Raw genomic sequence first — 12296 nt, forward strand, 5'->3', positions numbered from 1 at the left:
TCCCTCCCATCTTCAGTACTAATATTCCAGGCTGGGTCAGAGCATGCGAGGAGACAATCAGTCTTTGAGGGTAAGGAGAGTCCGAATCATCTGAAATATTTGAGTGAGCTGAGCCCAATTTCACTCCTCCCTCTCAAGCAGGAGCATAGTCATGGAAACACAAGGCAAACAAATGAAAATTAATTCTCAGGGGAGGGAGAGTCAGTCATCTGAATCAGTTAGAGGCTCAAAAATATTTAAATAAAAGTATAAACTTTTTCACTCAGAATGGTTTGTAACAGAGCAGGTCTGTTGCTGCCCTAAGTAAGCTTCCTTTTCCCTGGGGAAGATATTGACAGGAATGGGAATTTCCAGCCACACACCAGCTGTGAAAAGTACTGGGCTCTTATCCCCAGATGCTGCTGTAGGCCACCATGTCCTCTTACAGCTAGCCTACGTCAATCCACCCCCTCCCCCCCCCAAGCAGGCCCATGGATGTTTGGGACTGGGAGCAACCCAGTTGTGGAAGAATAAGCAGCTCACCATTTCCTACTTTCCAGACCTCACCCCCATTTCGGGACCCTAAAAAGTTCCCCACTGTGCTCTAGTTCACGTTCAACGTGGTGTCAATGCTGAAGGTAAATGTCTGTCTTGCCTGGTGCTGAAGGACCAAGTAGATTTTCACATGCATGAGTGGGCTCCTTGCTCAGGGGGAATTAAGGGATCATCTGATAAGTCAAAACATAGTAAAGGCCCAGCCTGATGTGATCTCAGCAGATTTTCAAGCTCTCTTCTTGGGCTTCCTGGGAACTAGGCAAGGTTGAATTCAAGGTTTCAGTCCTAAACTCCAAAACCTGCTGTGGACTGGCCAGAGTTCCCTCACCCTGCTTGAGCATGACCCTCTGATAGCTACATCCTCCTGAAGCAACAGAAATCTCAACTTCCAACGTCAAAATGCGTGCAAGGGACAGAGCTTTCTTGGCATTGGCCATGAATCTGGAACAAATCATTCCCTGAAGAGATCAGGATGGTCCTGAACCTCAGTATCATCAAACCAAAATATAAAACACATCATAATTTTAGTGGTTTTTTTAATCTAGAAATAATACACCCCCAGCCGCTGCTGACTGTAGGGATATGAGAGTTTTTTAAGACATGAAAGATACCAGTACCAGGAACAAAGGTATGACTAACAACGTCAGTAAAAGGGCACTGCACTTGTCCCTATTGTAGATGCCTGCTCTTCTGGGAAACATGGCTGCTAAGCCTTTAAGAGTTGTTGGAAGTTTAAGAATCTGGATGGGCTGAGTAACAGGGGAATTCTGCAGTTAGCAGTTCTGGAATCCTGGGACAGGTTGGAATTGGCATCTGCATCTGCACTGAGGTGGTGAAGGAAGAAACAGAGGTGGGGGCGGGGGAAGCCTGCAGATTGAGAAAAGTAGAGGAAATTAAGTTCCACAGATGGAAAGAAAGGTAGGATGTAATTAGAAATGGGAAAGTAGCTTGTCCAAAGCAGGGTTAAGGAGGGCATCAGGGATCTAGTAAGACAACTTGTCAGAACACTTTATCATATACATTATTCTTAACTCCCCCTCTCAAATACTTGATTTTTTTTCTTCATTTTCAATTTTATTCCATTACATTCTTACATGGCCAGGTACCTGTCTCGTTAATGCTTTCCATGAAACCCAAGTTCAGTGTAAGGACCTGTCATTTCAGCACTGAGTGAAAGAACTCTGTTCAGATAGCTGGAGTGAGAGGCTGACGGTCACATAGGGAAATCTGAGCCACATGCGGCTCTTCAGAAGTTAATATGTGGCTCCTTGTCTAGGCACCGACTCTGGGGCTGAAGCTACAGGCACCAACTTTCCAGTGTGCTGGGGGGTGCTCACTGCTCAACCCCCGGCTCTGCCACAGGCCCTGCCCCCACTCCACCCCTTCCTGCCCTCTCCCCTGAGCCTGCTGTGTCCTCCCTCCTCCCCCCCCCCGAGCCTCCTGCACCCCATGAAACAGCTGATGGGGAGGGAGGGGGAGGCGCTGATTGGCTGCCAGTGGGTGGGAGGCGCTGGGAAGGGGGGAGCTGATTGGGGGCTATTGACATATTACTGTGGCTCTTTGGCAATGTACATTGGTAAATTCTGGCTCCTTCTCAGACTCAGGTTGGCCACCCCTGCTCTAGGTCATGAACATGTAAAAATCCCCCTGCCACTCCTCCCCCATCTTGTTTGTGTTAAACGAGAGATGGGAAAGGAAACTATTGAAGGAATACACAGATGACATCACTGCTGTGCTAGCTTTTTATTTGCAATTTATTGAACATACATTTAAAAAAGAAATGCATCTCTAACCCATAAAAGTGCAAATGAGAGTACACTTCTCGATAAAGGGCACTGAGCCACTGTGGACAAACATTCTGTTAACAGGTCCCTCCTACAAAAATGCCTCAACCTGACTCCAATTGTCCAGGCTGCCAAACTGTCCTGCAACTCCCAGGCAAACTACAGAAATCTCCACCTGCCTGACAAGTGATTCCTCATACTCTTCCAGCTGTTAAAACTTCCCATAATATCCCTTATAAGTGCTCTGAGACCCAGCTACTGAACCCTCTCACACTCCCCAGAGAAACGCTTTAACCCAACCTCTCCGTTCTGCAGAAAGCCTCGCCTCCCATCTTGCTGTATAACTTGCCTGCAAACCCCTCCAACATCCAGCTGCTGACTCAGCCTCAAGACCCAATAAGTACGCTGGACTTTCCTGCAATCCCCTCACTAAAGAGCACCCTATGTTTGCCAGCTCTCCCTATTTTTAGCAGAATATTTATTTTTCAGCTGCTGCTCATCCAAAAAGATCCCCCCGTCGTCTGGGTCCGTGGCATTTTTAAAGGTTGTTTGTATTTTTTCCTGCTTATTTGTCTCTCTTTATAGTATTCATGTGTTGGCAGGTATGTTCCCTTCATCTTTAACACCCGCAGGAAACCCTCACCACTCACAAATAAGTGTGATGGCCTCCCTCCCAGATATCATACCATTCTCTCACTTCCTGGCAAGCCCCTTGGCTAACGTCTTCTCTCCTCTCCTAGTTATTCTTTTCAGATGTCATCCACTGGCTAGCGTTCGATGGATTAACAGATCATTTTATGAATTTACAGAAACACTGCAATTGTTTACAGTAGAAAGTGCATTCTAACCCAATGGTCACTTGAACACAGATGTAAAGAATTAGCAGTTCGTCACATTGTATTTGAAAGAGCAACCCCCCCATTAGTATTATATAGTACATAATCAGTCAGGCCAGCCTTCAGCATTTGGTTAAAGAGTGTCTTGAGCAAGCCAGACACTCCTGGATCCTCCCTTTCTCCCCCCCAATTTAGAAATAAATTATTCACATCATTCTAATACTATAGTTATCTGCATTCTAGATAACTGCCCTGGGTGTCTCCCTACAAAGCTGGCCCATGTAATCAGCAGAAGTAGACATAAAAGAGGTCATAATAATGAACAGTCATTGTTTGAAACGTTGTAAATTATTACCATGTAATTTCATTAAAAAAAAAAATCGGGTTTGATACTGTTTGAAAAGGCCCAGCTAGTGTGTGCAGCCATCATAGTTACATACGCAGCCACCAAATATGATGATTTCCATAATGAGCCTCTTTCCAGGGCGATCTGGGTCTGGGCAAGGCATTTTCAGTTCCTTTTTATGTAGTGTGACTGGCATACAGCAGCCACATTCCACATCTACCATCATCTTTGCGATATTTAGCCTGTTAAAATGAAGAGAAATCAAATATTCGATTAGGCAAAACAGCTGTTTGCAAACTTTTAGCACAAGAGGTGGGTTTACAGGCCATGTTCTAACTTGTATGGAAAGCACATATCATGTAGATTCACAAGAACTTGATACAGCTGGTTCTGAAGGATTGTGTCATTAACCTATGCTTCTGACAGTAATGTCATTTTATGGATTCTGGACATAATACGCTGCTGTGGTGGCATTTATAACTACAAAGGTCTGTAACATGAGTTAAACCCTTTTGTGCTTCAAACAGGTTAAAATATAAAAAGACACATCCAAATGAATAAATATAAAACTATGGGCCAGATCCTCAGCTGGGGCAAACTGGCACAGCGTCATTGAAGTCAATGATTTATACTATCTATTTGGCCCTAAGATCCTAAATAGATTCAGAAAGCTACATGTGGATACGCTTAAATATTATAGGTGTATATTTTAAAAATAAATTTGAAGATCATTCCCTCTTATTCATCAGCAAAGACTTGTTATAGTGCTGTTTTTCCTGCAAGAATTTATAGAATCCTTAATAGCTAAAGGTCTGTAAGCAATGCAACAACCTGCCCTGTTTTATGGGTTCATGATAACTTTTTGTGCAGGAGAAATATAGACCCCTGAACTTCTACCCTAACAGATACAAAACAAAACTTTCAATTTACATTTTAAGGCTGGAGCTTCAAAAGGGCATATGAGACTTAGCCACTCAACTCCAATGAAAATTAGTGGGGTTTGGTTGCCTAGTTCCCCTTGAATTCTTTTGAGAATTCCAACCTAAATTGTAATTTTAAGGCTATCCATTAAAATATGGGGGTTCTCTGCAAAATGGCTTTGAAATATCTATTGTTTATACAGTGGTTATATTATGCATCAACAATTTCTCTTTGCACAGTTTGCGTGTTAAAAATGGTTTTTTTCCCTAGCTACCAGCACCAGAATCTCAGCTGAAAATCTGAGAGTCAGGCTATGTCATTTTCTGTCTCTGATCTCAATAACAGAGTAACAAGTAGGAAACTTCCTATGCTATATCTGTGCTGGCGCTACAGAGCTAACAGGTATAAAAGTAGTAAAAAATAATTTTAGACACTAAAGTACGTAGATGAGACTCGGATTCTACTCTGAAGATGCTATTTTTCATAGTTTTATGCCTATAGCCAACTACATTTTAAAGAGCAAATTCTGTCACCGTGTGTGTGTGTGTATGGTAGAATTTGGCCTAGAGGTCTCAAACAATTTGTGTTTACAGTAACAATTACATAAACATTTAAATTAGGGAAACTGAAAAATGGAAAAAAAATTGGTTTTGCCCTTTACTATTCTTATATCATATGATCTTTAAAGAAGGAAAAGATTGGCTCAATTTATATTAAATTATCTATGTTTTAGCCTCTCTTTCCTTGATGATGGTGAACATCCTTGGAAAGATAAGTAATCCCTCTCAAAAATCAGTTCCAGATATACTGTGGACCCTAAAATCTTTCTCCAATCTTAAGATCTTTATTTTTGTTTGTTTTTTTGTTTTACCCCATTTTGTGTTTAGCTACTGTCAAGGCTGGAACCCCACTTTGAACTTTAGGGTACAAATGTAGGGGCCTGCATGAAAACTTCTAAGCTTAACTACCAGCTTAGCTCTGGTTCTGCTGCCACCATTTCAATGGATTCCATTCCTGGGAAACCTTGAAAAACCTTTCACCAATTCCCTGGTGAATACAGATTCAAACCCCTTGGATCTAAAACAAGGAGAAATTAACCATTCCCCTCCTTCCTCTCACCAACTCCTGGTGAATCAAGATCCAAACCCCTTGGATCTTAAAACAAGGAGAAATTAACCATTCCCCTCCTTCCTCTCACCAACTCCTGGTGAATCAAGATCCAAACCCCTTGGATCTTAAAACAAGGAAAAATCAATCAGGTTCTTAAAAAGAAGGTTTTTAATTAAAGAAAAAGGTAAAAATCATCTCTGTAAAATTAGTATGGAAATTAACCTTACAGGGTAATCAAACTTAAAGAGCTCAGAGGACTCCCCTCTAGTCTTAGGTTCAAAGTACAGCAAACAAAGATAAACACTCTAGTAAAAGGTACATTTACAAGTTGAGAAAAACAAAGGAAAACTAACATGCCTTGCCTGGCTATTTACTTACAAGTTTGAAATAGGAGAGACTTGTTTAGAAAGATGTGAAGAACCTGGATTAATGTCTGGTCCCTCTCAGTCCCGAGAACGAACACACTCCCAAAGAACACAAACAAAAGCCTTCCCCCCCCCCCCCAAGATTTGAAAGTATCTTGTCCCCTTATTGGTCCTTTAGGTCAGATGCCAGCCAGGTTACCTAAGCTTCTTAACCCTTTACATGGAAAAGGATTTTGGAGTCTCTGGCCAGGAGGGGCTTTATAGTACTGTACACAGGACAGCTATTACCCTTCCCTTTATAGTTATAACAGCTACTAACCTGTATTTTAAACTGCTGATGGAGAACTGAACTCATTTATAAGCATGCAGCTTTTTGCTTCAGAATTTACTTATGTTAAATATTGTAGCCATTCACTGTTTTCTTTTCAATAGCCTGGCTCTTTATGTTGACTGCTGGGCGGATGTAATAAACACTTCTATATTGTTCAGAATTAGTGTACACCACTGCTGGACCTCTCCATTCAAGTGGCAAATTCCTAGTTTTATTGGAGCCTTGATCCCTTGCCTGGGCAGCTCTATTTATTCACTGGGGCTGTCTGTTTGAGAAATCATTTTCATAACTGTAAACACAATTGATCTATATGCAGCATGATGTAGTGGAGACTGCTGAAATGTCATTATATATAATGTCACCAAATATGAATTTGGGAGACATTTCCTGGCTTGCTTTCTACCTTTATTTGTAAACTTGGAGATTTTTGACAATTTTAGTCTGTGATGACCTCCTCTGTACAAGAGAACAGAGCAGCTTAACATCCTTAGAAGTGACACATGTCTTGGATGTAGACATCCATGTTTTTATTTTAGGGAAGTGGGGAAATGTAGTTCTCTGCCTTGTAAAGCAGTTCAGCAGACTGGTGCTTACCAAAACACATTCTTTTTAAAAAAGGTAATAAAATAAAGCAGTGTGGTTTAGCTCATCTTTGCTGTGCAATTTCTCATAGATCCTTACTTTGCTGAAGATGGACACATTCCTTCACAGCGGGTCAAGGTGACATTTGTAGTACATCCTTTGTAAGTCACTTGCTCCTCATATTCAATCTCTCTACAACGTTCTGTCAAATGTAAAAGAAAAGAAAGATAATGATCAGAAATCTAACTTGAGAAGATATTGGATTAGCTCTGGTGGACTGAAAGCATACAGGCTAAATCCTATGCGAAAACATTTCAATTAGACATTTCCAATAGGCTGAAGAGAACTGATCATTAACAAGCCAATAATATAAAACAAGTAATTTTTAACTTAGGCACCTAAGTTGAATCAGAGCTGAAACAAGAAAACACATTTGAGAAAAGGGTAAGAAACTGGAATCTCTAATGAATGAAATAGAATCCAGTTTTAAAGAACAAAGTGAAAATGACACCCAACAGGGAAAACACTTGAATTGTATTACTGATGAGAATGAAAGGATACAAATAATACAGGCTATCATGCCAGTTCTGATTAAAAAATCTTTGATTTCTTTGCCTTCTAAATAGCATAGAGGTTAAGGACTTAAAGTATGTCTCTCTGATATAACATGTCCGAAAACGAACGACAATCAGATGTAGCCAACATACAGAATGTCCATGCTGTAGCATTGATCAGGCTAATGTTATAAAGTTTTACTTCTCCTCCCCTCCCCACCAGACTTGCATTCTAGGTGGAACACACAATGCTACTTGTTGCTTAGTGACTATGCTCAATGAGGTTACCAAGTGAAATATATTGATGTCTTATTTTATATCATGAGGCAACTCAAATTAACACTACACACTGAGCAGTAAGTTGACTGAAAGGTCTAATGCTCCTAGTCTGGGAGTGCTGTGAACAGAGATTGCTTTCCCCCTGTGGCTCAGCACCTCATTCTACTCAGTGGTTTGAGCATTGACCTGCTAAACACAGGGTTGTGAGTTCAATCCTTGAGGGGGCCACTTAGGGATCTAGGGCAAAAATCTGCCTGGGGATTGGTCTGCTTTAAGCAGGAGATTGGACTAGATGACCTCCTGAGGTCCCTTCCAACCTTGATACTCTATGATTCTTAAGTGATCTTCTCTAATGAGTACTTAGAGCAGTGCTAAGCCTCTCATCCAAAAGAAGGGTTGCTGGGCTGTAGGACCAGACTATAGTATTGACAAGGTAAATGGAATAAATTATTAGGAACCAGAAAGTCTATCCTATTAGACACAAGGATGGGATGCCTCCTTCCAACCATTATTTTATAGTCTGTATCTCAAGAGCAATTATTTGAGCCCTTCATTTTGATTAAAACTCAGCTTTTTGAAAGGCATTGGTAATGTCCTGAAAGGTCAGGAAACGTATATGAGTTACCCACATAGGGGGTGAAAAAGTGTTAGAGGAAAGAAAATAGCATTATAATAACAAAACATCATGGAAGCCAACACAGCACTATTACATTGCTCACTGACTGAGGAATTAACCTTTTGAAGGTGTTGAAGTTAGTAAAGTAGGCATTGTGCCTGTGAAAAAGGAATACACAGTAAACTGTGAGAATGAAAAGAAACAAAGCAGATATCAAAACTTAAAAGATCAAATAGTGGCGGAAATCTTTTGAAATTTAATTTTTCTCCCATTCCAACAAGGGGCTCACTACCGGAGTAACATCAAGGGCAGTATAGGGTATTTTAATCAGGTATAAATAGCACAATGTCATATCCTTTAATCAGGGTGCTCAATCTTCAAACTACAGAAATTATCTTGGATTTATATAGTCCCTTTCCTACCCCATGGTATCAGAAAACACTTGACAAAATGAGTTATACAATCCATTTCAAATGATGGCTGTTGCATGAAACAAGATACTTTTTCTGTTTCATCAGAAAAATAGATAGAGCTCTTAATCTGAATGCTTTTTCACCTCAGTTACCAAAGATAGTCAGTACTTCAGTACAAAGAGACCATTTGGTTGTCAGACATGTAATGTGAGTGATGGCAGAATTGTGACAGGCAGTTACACAATTGGTTAAGCAAGCAAAGATCTGCAAAATATAGAGAACTGCTCTGACTGCAATTATCTTCCAAAATTTTCAAAAGTGTACCCTCCAAGTTATATTTTCCAAAGAGACTTAGGTACCTAAATAAGTCAATGAAACTTAGGCTCCTAAGTCACTAACATGCTTTTGAAAAACATTACCCTCTAACTTTTCCAAATAGCCTAGCAAAGGAAAGATCTGAATGAACTAGTATGTAACCTTGGGGAAACTTGAGTAATTATCAAATTCTTAACAGGCATTGTCATGCTACATGCACCAACTCCCAAACAGTTGGGAATTCATCACTCAAACACAACACTCCCATCCTGGTCACGTAAAACTGGTGAACGGGAGAAGTAAGTTGAGAGAAAAGGAAGACTCAAATACAGGGGGGACAATTTAAATCTTCCCATCCTACAATGTGAAGTACCAATTTTAACAGTGGTCTATGGTACTTTTAGCCAATTCTAATGCATTTTCTGCTCTAAAAGCTAAAAGTGGAAATGTTCAACTGTCAAAATTATTTTTATAACAACGAGTTGAAGACGGTGGTTAAGCCATAAACCAGTGCCGACAGAACAGCAGGGTTTGTGGCAGGAAGGAAAAGGTGTCTAAATACTCCACAGAGCCTAAAAAGAAAGAGAGAAAGGATCAGAAAAATAAATGCAAAATAAAAAAAATAGTTGGGGAACTTCGTCGTTTCCCTACTTTTTTGTCTTGTTGTAAAAGGAACTATTTTAATAGTAGAAAGGTAAACTTTGCAAAAGCATGTAAAGTTAAAGCATACCAAATTAATAATATAACCAATAAGCTATGACACTTCTTGGCTATTCTTGCATGAACACTCTACTAAAGTGAAAATTTTGTCCTGGTTAATGGCTATATTGATGAATCTCCAAATGGCAGTGTTCTGTTCAGAATATAATGAAAAATAAAAAAGGTTTTGAATATATCAAAAATGGCATATTATATCACCAAGAAATACTAATGATGATTGTTAGATATTTAGTGGTGGGATCTTAAGAAGGCTGCTTAGCTGAATACATTCTGAATAAAATGTATTACTTCACATAAAACCCATATTTTTCAGCTGCAGGAATATGTGTATCAAAATAAAAAGGAGAAAGTGGGATGGAGACAGAATGCAATTAGGGACATTTGCTAATGTTTGTTTAACTATCATCATTTATGACTATAAGATGTATAAGCTCTTACATATAAACATTCAGAAAAATTATTTTAAAATTATGTTAAAAGTGATTGTAGCGTACAAAAAAGACAACAAACTATAACGGATTGCATAATACTCCATTTAAAACTTACCAGGGGGGTGAAAGCCTGTAGTAAATGCAGTAGAAGCTGTAGTTGTTTCATTGAATAGAGCTGTGGTTTTTGTTGTGGTTGGTGTTATGTATGTAGTTGATTTGATTGTGGCTGTCTCAGTTGATGAACTAGTTGGGGTAGTTGAAAAAGTTGTGATTTTGATGGTTGTGGTTTTCGGAGTAGTGGATGTTATCACAGTGAGAGTCGAAGCCGTAGATGTGGACGTAGTCATTTTTGATATCGGTTTTTTGGTGATTGAGGTAGTGGCATTAGGCAGAGTGGTGGATTCCAATGTTGAAAATTCAGTTGAGGTAGAGATTGGCGTAGTTGTTTGTGAAGTGCTTGTAGTGGATTTAATAGAAGTACTGGAAGTTGTGGTTTTTCTAGTTGACTTTATTACTGCAAAGTAAGAGTTTAAAGAAAGGGAAAAAATGAACATATGATGTGGCTAAATGAAGACACCTCAAACTATCAAACAAGATATTTAAATTGGCATATATATAATATTTTGGACCAGTGAGCTTTCTGAGGTGATCAAAAGAAGGTAACAAAGAGTAATGGTTCCAAAATTTTTGAATAAAGAAATCTGTGTTGCATAAAAGCAATTAAAAGACAAGTATTATACCTGTAATTTCCCATGCACAGAATGAAAGGAATGACTAAAATGTACCTGTTGGTGTTGGTGTTGTCCTCATTGTGGATTTAGTTGAAATAGCAGTAGAAGAAATTCCTGTCAGTGTTGTGGCTTTTATGGTGCTTGGGGTGATGGACTCTGATGTTGACCTAGCTGTTGGGACCGTTGTCGTGAGCGTGACAGATGTGAGTGTAGTTGGGGTGGTGGTTGTGCTGGATGTGGTAGAGGTGATGGAAGGTATAGGGGTTGTCAGTGATGTGGTTTTTGTGGTGGTAGAGGTAATGGTTTGCGGGGAGGTGGACTTTGATATGATGGTCTTCGCTGAACTAGTGGTCAAGGTAGTTGTCGTCAGAGTGACGGTTGTGGGTGTAGTTGGTATGGCGGTTGTGCTGGACACCGTAGACGTAGTAGAAGGAGTAGTCGTTGTCAGAGTTGTGGTTATGAGCCTAGTTTTTGGTGAGGAGGTTGGAGTGGACTCTGTAGAAATAGTGGTTTTGGACGTTGTAGAGACAGATGTTATTGGTGTTGTTTTCGTCGTACTGATGGGGATAGTTCTTTGTGGTGATGTGCTTTCTATAGTCTTTATTACTGTCAGAGAGAAATGTGAGTTGATATGGTGAGACTGACAAGAAAATGGTGGATTGCAGAAGAAGAGTTTACCATAACAAATTATATAAATATGAACAAGGTTTTTAGAGAGAGCTCAACTTTTGTGCTAGATTAAACAAGAAAAAAAATGAAAATAACTGACAAGTGACCCTCTCTCATCCTTCAGTAATGAAGAAATGGGGGAGCACTTCAGGGTGGAAGATTTGACTTGAGGCAGGAGTAGTAGGTTTAGCTGACCCATTTCATGCAAAGCAAGAGTGTAAAGAAAAGAAAACAGCTTGAACCCTGTGAGTGTGACTAAAGGAAGTAGGCCTTACCAAACCATCAACCAAGGCTATTATATTCACCTAATTGGAAAATAGCTGTGGATATGCATGGAGTGCATATGTGAGAGAGACAGCATTCACATTCTTCGACTCTTATTTACAACCCATTTCAAACTCTCCGGTGTGTTTCCTTTCAACCACAAATGGTGCAAATGGTTTTTGGTATGTGCCTTTCACAAAAAGGTATAGAGACTGGATTGCACTGGAATGAATTGGGTGTATTGGCCTCTGTGTCCGTACCCAGGAATTAGTTCGAGTTATATATCTACAAGGATCTATGCAATCCTAATGATTAAGAATCTGAAAAGGAGGTGGGATATATTGGAAGAGCGAGCTTTGTGTTGTGAGAAAAAGCAAGTTAGATAGAACAGGAAAAATGCTGTGTTTACACCATACACTTCTTGTAAGAATGGCATTTAATCTCCTGTGGTGGAGCTTTGTGACAGGGGCTGCTCTTTTCTCATAGTCTCTCTTC

General features: G+C 39.9%; 1 protein-coding gene across 1 annotated transcript in view; it reads right to left on the reverse strand.

Annotated features, from left to right (window-relative positions):
- Positions 1 to 2262: 2262 nt before the first annotated feature.
- LOC128836118 (mucin-2-like) overlaps positions 2263 to 12296 on the reverse strand; it is a 37716-nt gene continuing 27682 nt past the window's right edge. The window contains exons 26-29 of the mRNA XM_054026134.1: positions 10923 to 11474; positions 10253 to 10651; positions 6909 to 7011; positions 2263 to 3742 (exon numbers count right to left, since the gene is read on the reverse strand). Coding sequence (XP_053882109.1) covers positions 3565 to 3742; positions 6909 to 7011; positions 10253 to 10651; positions 10923 to 11474 — 1232 coding nt within the window. The 3' untranslated portion in view covers positions 2263 to 3564. The remainder of the gene's footprint in view (positions 3743 to 6908; positions 7012 to 10252; positions 10652 to 10922; positions 11475 to 12296) is intronic.

Source organism: Malaclemys terrapin, chromosome 4 (assembly GCF_027887155.1).
Source record: "Malaclemys terrapin pileata isolate rMalTer1 chromosome 4, rMalTer1.hap1, whole genome shotgun sequence".
NCBI classification, from domain to species: Eukaryota; Metazoa; Chordata; order Testudines; family Emydidae; genus Malaclemys; species Malaclemys terrapin.